The 13652-nt window shown below is 49.8% G+C and overlaps 1 protein-coding gene across 1 annotated transcript in view; it reads left to right on the forward strand.

Moving 5' to 3' along the window:
* The window catches only part of CUBN (cubilin), a 176702-nt gene that overhangs the window by 14348 nt on the left and 148702 nt on the right, over window positions 1-13652 (forward strand). Inside the window, 6 exon segments of the mRNA XM_064162269.1 lie at window positions 1330-1425; window positions 1981-2102; window positions 5261-5447; window positions 9896-10014; window positions 11791-12025; window positions 13333-13514. Coding sequence (XP_064018339.1) covers window positions 1330-1425; window positions 1981-2102; window positions 5261-5447; window positions 9896-10014; window positions 11791-12025; window positions 13333-13514 — 941 coding nt within the window.

A 13652-nucleotide genomic window follows, 5' to 3' on the forward strand; every position in this document is an offset into this window, starting at 1 on the left:
ACTTACAAGGTGAAGTTCAACACATTCAAGCAACGAGGCTGGAGAAGGACCTGGAGCACCTAGGCTATAAGGAGAGGCTGAGATTTCAAACTGTCCTAGGGGAGGCTCAGGCTGGATGTTAGAAGTTATTTCTGCCCTGGAAGGGTTCCCAAACATTGGAACGGGCTGCCCAGGGCAGTGCTGCAGTCTCCATCCCTGGCGGTGTTGCAGCAGCCTGCGGAGCTGTGCTTAGGGATGTGGCTTAGTGCTGAGCCTGCAGTGCTGGGGGGAGGCTTGGGCTGGGTGAGCTTGGAGGGCTCTACCCACCACATAGATTCCATGGTTCTGTGTTCTGTGGTAGAAGAAGCAGGAGGTGCAGTAGTCCAAGTGTAGGCACCCTGCTTCAGCTATCAATGAACATTTTGTAGAGCATGTCTCTAATGATACTCTAGAATACTCCTGTTGTACCAGGAAGCCCTTTTCAGTATCAGAGCCATGATTTTGTGAAATACTTCCTTTGTACAGTCATTACAGGAAACAAGGGCTGTGTAATTACACTAATCATGTGTTAATTGAGAGAGTACCTCGTGTGCCATACATCAGCTGTATTTTGGGGCTTAAAAAGAGCCTTGGTACTTGTGAGGCCCTGTATGCTGTCTCAGAAGGCCCTGCAGGGTGAGCAGTGGATGTCACTTAACATCTCCTGGCTGCGGTTTGTGGTTCCAAACACTCCGCACAACGTGTACTGGCAGCACCAGAAATCCTAGCAGGGAGAGGTGCTGCCAACTGGCCTTGCAGCTGCTGCTTATGTGGTAACAGAGTGCAGGAGTGAGGGCTCTCAGCTGCTGAGTGCTGAAGGGTCTTGCCATGCTGAAGCATGGCCTCAGATGGGTGTTGGTGTGGTGCAGCAGCACTCAGCTCTGGCTGTGTGGATTTACGCTGCAGTGCTGTGGTCCTGCTGCTGCCCAAGAGGAGCTGGATGGGCAGCTCCAGGGTGTGGTGGGAAGCATGGAGGTGGTTGGGACTGGCTGGGTGTGGCTACTTAGGGCAGCTCAAGGCGGCTGAGAGAGCTGAGCTTCCATGGCCTCACTGCATTTGGCTAGCACTAGTACACCTTTTCTATAAACTCTTGGTAGAATTCAGTGACAAGCAGAATCCATCCCTGCAAAGTAGGAAGCACAGTGAGTGTGCTGGGCTTTACTCCAGCAGCTCTCTCAGCCTTGTGTTTTTAACTGCAGAAGGTGATGATCTTACACCATGGGTGGGTGTTTTCCTCTCCCGGTGATTGTTTTGCTGTCTGCTCTCAGAACATAACTTGTTACAGTCTAACTGACATTTACCTCTGAACAGGGTATGAGGGAGATGGACATACGTGTACCCGAGTTGACATCTGCTCTATAAATAATGGAGGGTGCCACCCTCTGGCTAATTGTACCTCAGCTCCAGGTAGGATGCTCTCTTAAGGACTGTAAGTAACACCAGTGTCAATCTGAAGGAGGGTTTGGTTTGGCTGAATCCATTTGGGAGCAGCACGTTTTGGCTGCAGCCCTTTCTCCACAGTCACCTCTGCCTGACTCAAAGGAGCTCACAGGCAGGTTAGCTAGAGCCAGCAGGCTTTCCATGAACACTCTGGCAGGAACAGATAAAGGCTTCACCAAAGAGCACAGTTCATCATAAAAATGTGGAGATCTTCACCATTTCTCTTTGATGCAGTTTTCCTGTTTCAGCTGCTTTCACTATTCCTCTCCTTTCCACAAATACTCTTTAAATACACCACTGTGTCCCAGGAAGATGGCCTTGGAGTCTCAGATAGCCATAGCAAAGAGACACGTGGCGTCTGTCCATGGGCAGGCTGGACACTGAGCAGGGAAGGTGTCAGAAGGTCAGAGAAGTTAGTCGTGTAAAGGCTCCGCTCCAAAATGCCACAGCCCTTTGCTGTCCTCACTGTTGTCATTTGCACCAGGCCTGCCTTACTGTCTGTGTTTTACCTCATTTCCAAAGGGCCAGTGCCGTTTTGCTCCTGCCCATCTGGGCACACTGGAAGTGGATATGGGCCACATGGGTGCTCTCCTCTCAGTGACATCTGCCAGCTGCAAAACCCTTGTGCCAATGGACAGTGCTTGGTAAGTGCTGGCTGATGGACAACAGGTAACACTGGGCAGACTGGTGAGATTGGCAGCTGAGTGCAGGCTTCTCAAGGCCATGAGGCAAGGCCGGGGGAAGTGGGAGATCAACGTGGGGAAACAGTGCGAGTTTTGGGGCACAGAAGCCATTTCTTGGTCTTGGAGGTAGAGGCAGACAATTTGGCACTAATAACCTGAGAGGTTGCAGCTGGTACCCCAGCACTGGGGAGAACTGATGAGCAGCTGTCCCCTGGGGGAGAGGGAAGTAACTTAGCACCTTGGGTCACGGAGGAATTACCCATGGCATTGAAGCCAGTACTGCTGCTGGTATCCGGTCCAGTTAGTTATGTGTTCCCAGACTGGTCTTGTGAGCCTCGGGGCTGTTCACGTGGATATGGTGCTCCACGGGAGCTGGCTGCACCCCTGCTGGTAGCCAAATGCTTTGGACCGGACTGACTGGTGAATGGATTCATTCTCATGCATAGCAACCACTTAGTCTCTCGGCACAGATCCCCCAGGGGCCTTTGGCTGCAGCTGTGAGGTGTGCTGTGCTCAGCAAAGTCGGAGCCGCGGAGCTGGGGGCTGTGCTGGTGCTGGGTGTTTGTGATGATGGTCTGGGGCAAATGTTCACAAATGATCCGTTTGTTGTCCCAGTAGAATCCACATCGGCCTGTGGATATCCTCCTCCTCCTGGTGAGCCTGGGAGGCAGGGAGGAAAAGAGGTGTATGGCAAAGGTTTGGTAGCGTTAGGTTAGCAGCTTAAGGGTCTTGTGAAGGGAACACACAAAAGGGGACTATGGAGCCACTGATTTATTGCAATTCAATCTGCTCTCCTTCCAACACGGCAAAATTCCAGGTTCGGATGTCAGGTGGGAAAATACTGTTAAACAATTAAGTTATTAAATCCTTTGTTTGGAGAGATGATCCGAAACGTGCACACACTCCCTCAGAAAAGGAAAACACCCCTCTCACCCTTCCCCCTTCGCTCCCTCTCCCCCCCTCACTCCCTCTCGCCCCCTCACTCTCTTCCTCACTCCCTCTTCCCCGCCTCGCTCCCTCTCCCTCCCCTCCACCGCCCTTCACCCCACCCCAACCCCCCGCTTCTCCCCCAGAAGAGGGAGAGAGGGGAGGTTCCTTAGGCTGCATTTCAAAGGGGCTGAATTCCAGGCGGTAAAGGCTGCTTCTGCGGTGGAGAGCTGGGGAGCTCCGCTCCTGGCACTGCTCGCCCTGCGCCTCTGGCTGCGCTCAGCTGCGCCGCTAGCGGGAGGGCAGGTTAGCGGGAGGGCAGGTTAGCAGTAGGGGTGGTTAGCGGGAGGGCAGGTTAGCGGGAGGGCTGGTTAGCGGGAGGGCAGGTTAGCAGGAGGGCAGGTTAGCAGTAGGGGTGGTTAGCGGGAGGGCAGGTTAGCGGGAGGGCAGGTTAGCAGTAGGGCTGGTTAGCGGGAGGGCAGGTTAGCGGGAGGGCTGGTTAGCGGGAGGGCAGGTTAGCAGGAGGGCAGGTTAGCAGTAGGGGTGGTTAGCGGGAGGGCAGGTTAGCGGGAGGGCAGGTTAGCAGTAGGGCTGGTTAGCGGGAGGGCAGGTTAGCGGGAGGGCAGTTTAGCAGGAGGGCAGGTTAGCAGTAGGGCTGGTTAATGGGAGGGCAGGTTAGCTGGAAGGCAGGTTAGCAGTAGGGGTGGTTAGTGGGAGGGCAGGTTAGCGGGAGGGCAGGTTAGCTGGAAGGCAGGTTAGCAGTAGGGGTGGTTAGTGGGAGGGCAGGTTGGCTGGAGGGCAGGTTAGCAGTAGGGCTGGTTAGCGGGAGGGCAGGTTAGCAGTAGGGCAGGTTAGCAGTACGGCAGGTTAGCAGTAGGGCAGGTTAGTGGGAGGACTGGTTAGCTGGAGGGCTGGTTAACAGGAGGGCAGGTTAGCGGTAGGGCCGGTTTCTCCAAGCAAACAAAAGCAGGGTAGACCAGAGACAAAAGCTGATACCGATCAGCTCCCGGTATTTCCCCCCCTTTTCTGCCTGAAAGGAGACGATATCCTCACTTCCACTCCACCTGCATTCATTCTTTCCTCGCTCAGGTGGCTAAAGGGCTTTTTGTACCTAGTTCTGACCTACTTTTTTTCTGACTACTTAGAAACGTTTTTGTCAGTCTGTGTCTGGGATATGACATCTTCCCCTAAATATATCCTAACACACAGCTGCAGGCAATCATGGCTGCAAACTGCTACATAAAGAGAACAACACAGTCAGGTACTGCAGTAATGGGACTGATAAAACAGAGTGACAGGAGGCTGTATTTGGCCAGCATAAGGTCAGATGAAATATAATAGTGATTAAACATAGGAAATGCAGATGAGAAAACACCTTTTTGCCTTTTAAAGCAGCATTCAGAACCCTAAATGCACATCAAAATCCTCTTCCACCCTACTGAAAATCCCTGCTCAGGACACAGGGGACATGGACAGAGAATACAAAAGGGAACAGAGACTATAGCTCATGCACTGTGTATCATCGAAGATGGGAAGCATGGACATTCTGCCTTGTCTGTGAAAATCATGTATGGAAACCAAGAGAGCATAGGGAATGAAAATGTTAGAGATGTGAAAAGACATGTAAGTAGTAGTAAGACTTAAGTAAGTAAGAGTTGTAAGAAGTGGTAAAGATTGGCACAAAAGAAATGGAAAAGAGACTCACAGATTAAGAAAGCTGCAGAGAAGGCAATGAAATTGCTGCCATTTAACAACCCACAGGACAGAAGTTAGCCCACACAACTGCAGTGCAGGCTTTCCAGGGAGCAGACAAGAGGAAGGATTTCTGGATCACTGTTCTCTTGACTTGCTGTTTATAAGGGCTAGAGAATATAATGGACGTGCTTCTGGGATGGTCAACACCAACCAGTTTTCTGAGTGGCTAAATAAACCCAGATTTTTTTACTTTTAGAGTGTCATTCCAAGTGAAGAAATAACTGACTAGGAAAAGCAAAGACCTAGGTAATCTGATTAGGCTTTACGTTTGTTCTGATATTCACCAGTGACCATCAAGGCCTTTAGCCTCCAGAGGCTCTGTTTCTTAACTCTATCTCTGCCCAAAATGAGTGTAAATATCAGTCATGCTGCCAGCTGCTGGGATCCCTGAGGTGACCCATGCTCACCAAGCTTCCTGCATGTGCTTGTGCCCCTAGGCACTGATCTCGGGGTATTTCTGCCTGTGCCACACCGGCTGGACAGGCTCCAACTGCACCGAGAACATTGATGAGTGCCTCAGCAACCCGTGCCAGAACGGAGGCACTTGCACCGATGGGGTCAACGGCTACACCTGTGAGTGCACCAGCGCCTGGACCGGGCTGCACTGCCAGACTGCCCAGCAAGGTATGGCAGCACGTTCTTCCCACAGAAATGCAGCACCAGATTTCAGCAAGTGGATGCTTGGTGTATATGATGTGAATGAGAACCAAGTTTTGATAGAAAAAAACAGCCAATCCAAGGTCTCTTGAGGTCAGAGTTTTCCATGAGTTTAGCTTAGAGCTGCTTTGTTTAGCAGTAGAAGCACAAAAGTGAGGTTGCTCTGCAGACTCACTGGCCTTGACTAGAGGCCAGACATCCTAAAGCCAGAGCTTTGTTCCTAAGAATATGGTCTGGTAAGCTAGCTGGAAGAAAGGATCAGATACAAGGAGAACAGGTTTACAGGAGACTATCTCTCAGTGCTCTCTTTTCACAGAATTGTGAGCTTGGACGAGACCTTTGAGACCACCAAATCCAATTTGCACAGGGCTCACAGTCCTACCACTGCTGCTAACCACTGACACTAAACCACATCCCTCAGCACCACATCCACACAGCTTTTAAACACTTCCATGGGTGGTGGCTCCACCACCTGCCTGGGCACCCTGTGCCAGTGCCTGAGAACCCTTTCTGTGACAGAATTGTTGCTGATGTCACCCCTGAAGAACATGGGCACTGTTTCCTTTGTCGTGAGTTGAGAGGTGCTGGCATTTCCAGTTGAGATGCAAAGGTTTTCTAAGAGGAATGTAGTGGAAGAAATGGTAGCCATAAGAGCAGAGGCACTCTGGGTTTTACAGACTGCAAGGTCCTGCCTCTAACGTTTCTTCTTCATATCCAGTGTTCTGTTTGTCTGGGGTATTTTTCCATCCAAACAAGGTCAGGATGGCATCCCAGCCAGCATCCCTGTGGCAGCTGTCTCTTGGATGGCTCATCCTTACTGCAGGTTGCTGTGAGGAAAGCAGATGAACTTCTTACTGAATCAGAATGTAAAACTTCCACTGAGTCCCTGGGAAATCTTCTCTGGCTTAGGTTTACTTCAGGCTCCTTCCCATTTCCCTTACATATCTAACCAGTAAATTGTATTATTGAGCACATGTGGAGGAACCCTTTGATTCTATCCATTCATACTAGAAGGGAGAGAAATCCCACTCTTACCCAGTGAGAAACTCTAATGCACCAACTTTGGTTTCAAGTCCTGTTCATTGAATGGCTCAGAAGAGACCACAGAATGCCACAAGAGGTATTATCAAGCCCAGAAATATAACTGGATGACTTGCAACTGGAGTGCTGTAATCAGTGGGGAGACACAGGCGAAGGAGCAGGGGTGGAGGAGTGTCCTTATACATTAGGAATGCTCTGGACGTCATGGAAGTAGAGATTAAGGATGATCAGGTTAAGCCCATGTGGGTAGGAATTAGAGGGAAGGCCAACAAGGCTGACATCCTGGTAGGACTCTCTTATAGACCACTCAAGAAGAGGTTGATTGATTATTCTTTAAGCAGCTGGAGGCTGCCTGAAGATCACCTGCCCTTGTTCTTGTGGGTGACTTTAACCTGCCAGACATCTGCTAGGACTTTAACATTGCAGAGAAGAGCAGTCTAGAAGGTTCCTGGTGTGTGTGGAGGACAGCTTCTTCTTTCAGCTGTTACAAGAGCCTACCAGGGGGGCAACCCTGCTTGACCTGCTGCTCACAAACAGAGAGGGGCTGGTGGGGGATGTGGTGGTTGGAGGCTGCCTGGGGTCCAGTGACCATGAAATGATAGAGTGAAACCAGGAGGGGATCAACAGAACCTCCACGCTGGACTGCCCAAGGGCAGACTTTGGCTTATTTAAGGAGCTAACTCAGAAAGTTCCTTGGGAAAGAGCCCTTAGAAACAAAGGGGCCCAGGCAGGCAGGAGCAGCTTCAAGAGAGAACTCCTGCAGGCACAGGAGCAGCTGTGCCATTGAGCCGGCAGAGGAGCCGAGGAGGGAGGCAGCCAGGCTGGATGGGCAGGGAGCTGCTGAAGGCATTAAAGATAAAGAAGAGAGTGTATCACCTTTGGAAAAGAGGGGAGGTGTCCCAGAAGAGTTCAAGGATGTTGCTAGGTCTTGTAGGAAAAAAATGAGAGAGGCAAAAGCCCATTTGGAGCTTAGGCTGCCACTGCTGGTAAGGAGAACAAAAAATGTTTCTATATCAATGGCAAGAGAAGAGGCAAGGACAAGCTCCAGTCCTTATGAGATGGAGATGGGAACATAGTGACAAAGGATGAGGAAAAGGCAGAGTTGCTTAACACCTTCTTTGCTCAATCTTCAGTACTGGGACAGGCTGTCTCCAGGACAACTGGACTCCTGAGCTGGCAGATGGAGCCAGGGACCAGTATAGTCCCCCTGTAATCCAGGAGGATGCAGAAAGGGACCTGCTGAGCCACTTGGATCCTCACAAGTCCATGGGACCAGATGGGATCCATCCTAGGGTGCTGAGAGAGCTGGCACCTGAGCTGGCCAAGCCACTCTCCATCACTTAACAAGTCCTGGCTCACTGGAGAGGTCCCCAAAGACTGGAAGCTGCCAATGTGATCCCATTCACAGGAAGGGTGGTAAGGAGGAGCCAGAAAACTACAGCCCTGTCAGCCTGACCTCAGTGCCAGGCAAGGTGATGGAACAGGTCACCTTGAGTGCCATCACACAGCACCTACAGGATGGCCAAGGGATCAGGCCCAGCCAGCATGGGTTTAGGAAGGGCAGGTCCTGTCTCACCAACCTGATCTCCTTTTATGATCAGGTTCCTGCCTGGTGAATGTAGGGCAGGCTGTGGGTGGAGTCTGCCTGGACTGCAGCAAAGCCTTTGACACTGTCTGCCACAACAAGCTCCTGGCAAAGCTGGCAGCTCCTGGCTTGGACAGATTCACCCTGATATGGGTCAAGAACTGGCTGAAGGGCTGAGCCCAGAGAGTGGTGGTGAATGGTGCCACATCCAGCTGGCACCAGTGGTGTGCCCCAGGGATCAGTGCTGGGCCCAGTCCTGTTCAATATCCTTATTGATGATCTGGATGAGGGGATTGAGTGCAGCATCAGTAAGTTTGCAGATGACACCAAGCTAGGAGCAGCTGTGGAGCTGTTGGAGGGTAGGAGAGCCCTGCAGAGGCACCTGGCCAGACTGGATGGGTGGACAGAGGCCAATGGATGAGACTGAACAAGGCCAAGGGCAGGGTTCTGCACTTTGGCCACAACAACCCCAAGCAGCACTACAGGCTGGGGACAGAGTGGCTGAGAGCAGCCAGGCAGAGAGGGAGCTGGGGGTGCTGGCAGAGACTAGCTGAAGATGAGCCAGCAGTGTGCCCAGGTGGGTAGCAGAGCCAATGGCATCCTGGGCTGGCTCAGGAGCAGTGTGGGCAGCAGGACAAGGGAAGTTTTTCTGTCCCTGTGCTCAGCAATGCTCAGGCCACACCTTGAGTATGTGACCAGCACACCAAGTGCCACTGGGAAATGCTTACTCAGCAGAATCTCACTTGCACGACTGAGATCAGTCTCTTTTTTAAATGCATAGAGGGCAAATATTTGGACTCATCAAAACTATTTATTACTGTCTAGGCCTGAGAAAATATCTTCACACCATCACTGTGTCAGGTTTGAGTGCTGTGTCCAGTTCTGAACCCATCAATTCAAGAGAGATGTTGAGGTGCTGGAAGGTGTTTGGAGAAGGGCAGCAAGGCTGGGGAGGGCCCTGGAGCACAGCCCTGTGAGGAGAGGCTGAGGGAGCTGGGGATGTGCAGCCTGCAGCAGAGGAGGCTCAGGGCAGAGCTCATTGCTGTCTGCAGCTACCCGCAGGGAGGCTGTAGCCAGGTGGGGTTGGGCTCTGTTGCCAGGCAACCAGGGACAGAACAAAAGGACACAGCCTTAAGTTGTGCCAGGGGAGGTCTAGGCTGGATGTGAGGAGGAAGTTGTTGGCAGAGAGAATGATTGGCATTGGAATGGGCTGTCCAGGGAGGTGGTGGTGTCACTGTCCCTGAAGGTGTTGAAGCCAAGCCTGGCTGGGGCACTTAGTGCCATGGTCTGATTGATTGGACAGGGCTGGGTACTAGGTTGTACTGGATGAGCTTGGAGGTCTCTTCCAACCTGTGTGGTTCTATGATTCTGATTCTATAAAGGAGAAAAATGGGACAAGAAGACATCTGAAAAGGACAATTCTATGTAAAGTTAGCTTCTAAATAAACGTGTGCTCTGGGTGACAATTCTAAGGATGCTTTCTGGAAACAAGCTAGTTCAGGGACATACTCCTCAGGCAGAACCAACATCTTTTGGCAGTATCCACACATTCCAGATGAAAATCTTTGCTCTTTTTTTCCAGGAACTGGCTTTCTCTCTGGGAGTGATGTTGCTCATTTTCTGTGCTGCCAGTCCACATCAGAGGCACACTCAGAGAGTCCTGTCTAGAAGTATCTCATGCTTGGTTTGGATGCTTAGGAATCCAAAGCTAGGGAAGGAAGTCAGGTTTTGTTTAAGTCTGCACAGTGAGTGACAGCATCAATGAATCACTTTAATTTTCTCTCTGCAGTTTGTGGGGGATATCTCACAGGCTCCACGGGGACATTCAGCTACCCCAACAACCCAAACAGCCAGCAGTACAACAGTGAGATCAGCTGTGCTTGGGTTATTCAGACCGATCCCAACAAGGTAAGACAGCGTTCGGATAACACAAACCCTCACTCTGCAGGACCCCTCAGATCATCAGAGCAAATCTTCATGGTGCATATTCCAATGTCAGGATCCAGCCCAATCAGAATAGTTTTTCTAAAAGGATAAGTTCCAGATCATAGAATGGTTTGGGTTGGGAGGGACCCCCGAAGGTCATCCAGTCCAACACTCTCTGCACTCAGCAGCACCATCCTCCACTACAGCAGGTTGCCCACAGCCCTGTTGAGCTCCCCTTTGAATATCCCCAGGGATGGGGCCTCAAACCCCTCCCTGGGCAACCCGTTGCAGTGTTCCAGCAGCCTACTGCTGCAGGACTTGTTCCTCACATCCAATCTCCATGTGCTCTACTGTAGTTTGCAGCCATTGCCCTCGGCCTGTCCCTGCAGCCCTTTGCAAACAGTCTCTCTGCAGTCCTCTTGTAATCACCTCAGGCACTGGCAGGTTGCTCTTAGGTCTGCCTGAAGCCTTCTCTTCTCCAGGATGAACACCCTCAGCTCCCTCAGCTTGTCCCCATAGCAGAGCTGCTCTGGCCTCCTCTGGACCCTCTCCATCAGGTCCATGTCCTTCCTGTGTTGGGGGGGTCCTGATTTTCAGCTTCTACTTTTCAAGAAAAGTCAGTTTCAGTAAAAGAACACTCTGCAACCTCCCTGTACCTTCAGGTTACCTTGTAACCTTCAAGTAGTGGCAGGTTGCCTCCTCACCCTAAGGATTTGCCTGGGTTAAGTTCTCAAGGTTTTTCCTGTGCAGCTGGGTGTCAGAATTTGTTCACCTCCAACAGCTAGAGAAGAGTCCTGTTTTACATTGCCTTAGGGTGTGATCTGTGAAGCGCTGCATGAGAAACACTCTTGTGCTCTGCTGGGCTTCGCTGGTGGCTCATGAGTAAGCCAACCTTAAACAATTTCATGTGCCTGAGTGCCAGAACTGTGGAATGCTGAATCCATATTGTCAGTGCATTTGCATCATAATCACATGTTTTTATGAAGTATTAACTTTAAAATGCTTCACTCGAGGGTATGTTGTGATTCTGATCTTCAACTAAGAATTCCACCTGTGTTAGAGCTGCAAAATATGGTACTTGACACTTCAGCATGAGGCTTGTTACTTGGCATCAAAATATTTGGTCTGGTTTTGGCATCTCATGGAGTGAATTCAATAGTTTTATAAAGCAGTGGTTGCCAGGAGTTTATACATATCCTCAGCTCTAAGTCCCAGAGCCACTTCTGTCTTCATCAGAGCTAAAGGCCAGCAGCAAGGAATCCGAACACAGATAGAGCTGTGTATGCCACTAACTATCTGAAGTGGGCTATGTGATACTGACTTTGCATGTGCAAAACCCAGAGGATTCCATTTTCATTCCCACGAGAGACCTTTAAACTAAGCAAAGGTGAGAAACATTCATTCTATCATGAGAAAGCTGCCCTGAAAGCCTGGGATACAGTATTTTGGGCTATGTTTCAAGCCTTTTACATTGCTTCCATATATACTTCATGCACACAACAGACACAGGCAAATGACCTCACTTAGTACTTCTCAGAAATAATTCTCTTTCCTGTCCAGATTCTTTCTCTTTTCTTTTGACCCTTAAGATTCTGTACTACCTTCTTCTGTCCTGGAGCCTTTCAGGAAATGGCATAATGGCTCCAAAGTTTCTCACAGCTGCGTGAACAAAGCCATCTGCTCTCTGCAGAGTTACTGCTCCAGCAGTGTCCCAGCAGCTGAAAACAAGGAATTCCTTATCTCTCTCCTCCCTCTTAGATCCTGCGCGTCATTTTCTCACTCTTCCAACTGGAGGCAAGCAATGACTGTAACTCTGGCTTCCTGCAAGTCCACGATGGGCCTTCAGCCTCGATGCACATGCTGGGAAAATACTGTGGTTCCTCAGCTCCTGCAGAGCTTCTCAGCACCCACAGCTTCCTGTACTTTTGGTTCTACTCCAGCCACACCGCTGCAGCTGGACGCTTTACTGCCCACTGGGAATCTCGGGATCCTGGTAAGTTTGATGTAGCTTAGCATCTTCCTGTCTGTGCCAGTCTCTTGGATCAGGGAGCATTTTGCTAGGGAGTCAGGCTGAACTCTGGACACACCCGTAATTTTAAAACATCTGAACTCCACCTGTAGGCCTTTGCATGAATAACCTTCTGCTGGTTTTAAGGCTGCTTTCCATGCCCTGTGAGGAATCTCCCAAAGAGCACATGCCTCTGGAGGAGTTCTTCTGATTAGTTCTCTTTTCTCACAGGGGGATCTGCTACTTAGGCAAGCTGCCCCTTTCTGCCAGTTGCAACTCCCAAGAGGCTAAAGAGCTGAAGCCTGCTTTCCAAACACATCAGATTGTTGGCTTTTTGGTTTTCGAGTACCTGTGAGCTTTACTGATATGATTGTTCTGCAATCCTCTGTGATTCTTACAGGAGGTCTGGCAGTGCATTTCTGGAGCTACCATTTTGTGCAATGTCAAACTCACTTCAGTGTTCTTTGTATTGTCTAGAAGCAAAGTGAGGCACTGGACTGGGTCTTGAAAGCACCACAGAGATAAAACATAGAAAGTTCAGATCTTGAAATGACCATAGAACATAAACCACAGAAAATTCAGGTTGTGAAAGGACTAAAGAGTACAAAAAGTATAGGAAATTCAGAGGGGAAATGGTTTTTTTATTTCCAGAAGTATTTATTGAAAGGGTTTTAATGTGATTTGTGGTGATGGTTTTCTTTAGATTGACATGATTAAGTAATTGCTAATTGAGGAGTGTGGATAGTGAAAAGTGCAAACAGGTGGGTTTTGGGGAAAAACAACCAAAAAAAAGAGACAGGTACAGATGTGACTAAAGTAGCTATCCCTTAGGTATAAGATGCAAGTTAACCTTAGCTGTTAGGATGAGAGGAATGGGCTTTTTTCTTACAGGGATCTAAAACAGTCTTTCCTGTAGGGAAGCTTTTCTCTCTCATGTACGCTAGAACAATCACATGCACGGAGACAACACAGAACAGAAGTTCAGGTCAGTTTTGTAAATCCAACTCAAAACACAGGGCTTTTGGTCATTGCCCTACAGATACTTCCACCACAACTGAGCGAGAATCTCTCTGTGCAAATCAGGCAATCCCTGAAGGGCCGCTTTTATCATTGGATTGCAGGATTCATTGTAAAAAGCAGGAACTTACTGGTCTGCTTGGCTTGCTCTCTGTTTGTTAATTCCCTCTGGATCCCATAGCAGTACCTAGCTCTGATGCTTGCAGCAGAATCCCCCCTCTGACCTGATAAGTAGTCCTCATGTGACTTGTTCTCCTGTGTTTCTTGTCTGCTAGAGTGTGGCGCTGAGCTGACAGGCACTTACGGCTCGATAAGCTCTCCAGGATACCCTGGTAACTATCCTGTAAACAGAGACTGTCTCTGGACCATCTCAACCAGCCCTGGCCTCCTTATCACCTTTGCTTTTGGCACACTCAGCCTAGAATACCATGAAAATTGCAGTTATGACCATTTAGAGGTAAGGTTTAATTGTGGGTTATGACAACATTTTATGGCTATGTTATTGCAAACCAAGACATTTCCAAGTGGATTGTTCGAAAATGAAATCCTGGATTGAAATGTTCCTTTGTGCTTGCTTATTCCAGCCATCAGTGAA

The sequence above is a fragment of the Pogoniulus pusillus genome, chromosome 23 (genome assembly GCF_015220805.1).
Source record: "Pogoniulus pusillus isolate bPogPus1 chromosome 23, bPogPus1.pri, whole genome shotgun sequence".
NCBI classification, from domain to species: Eukaryota; Metazoa; Chordata; class Aves; order Piciformes; family Lybiidae; genus Pogoniulus; species Pogoniulus pusillus.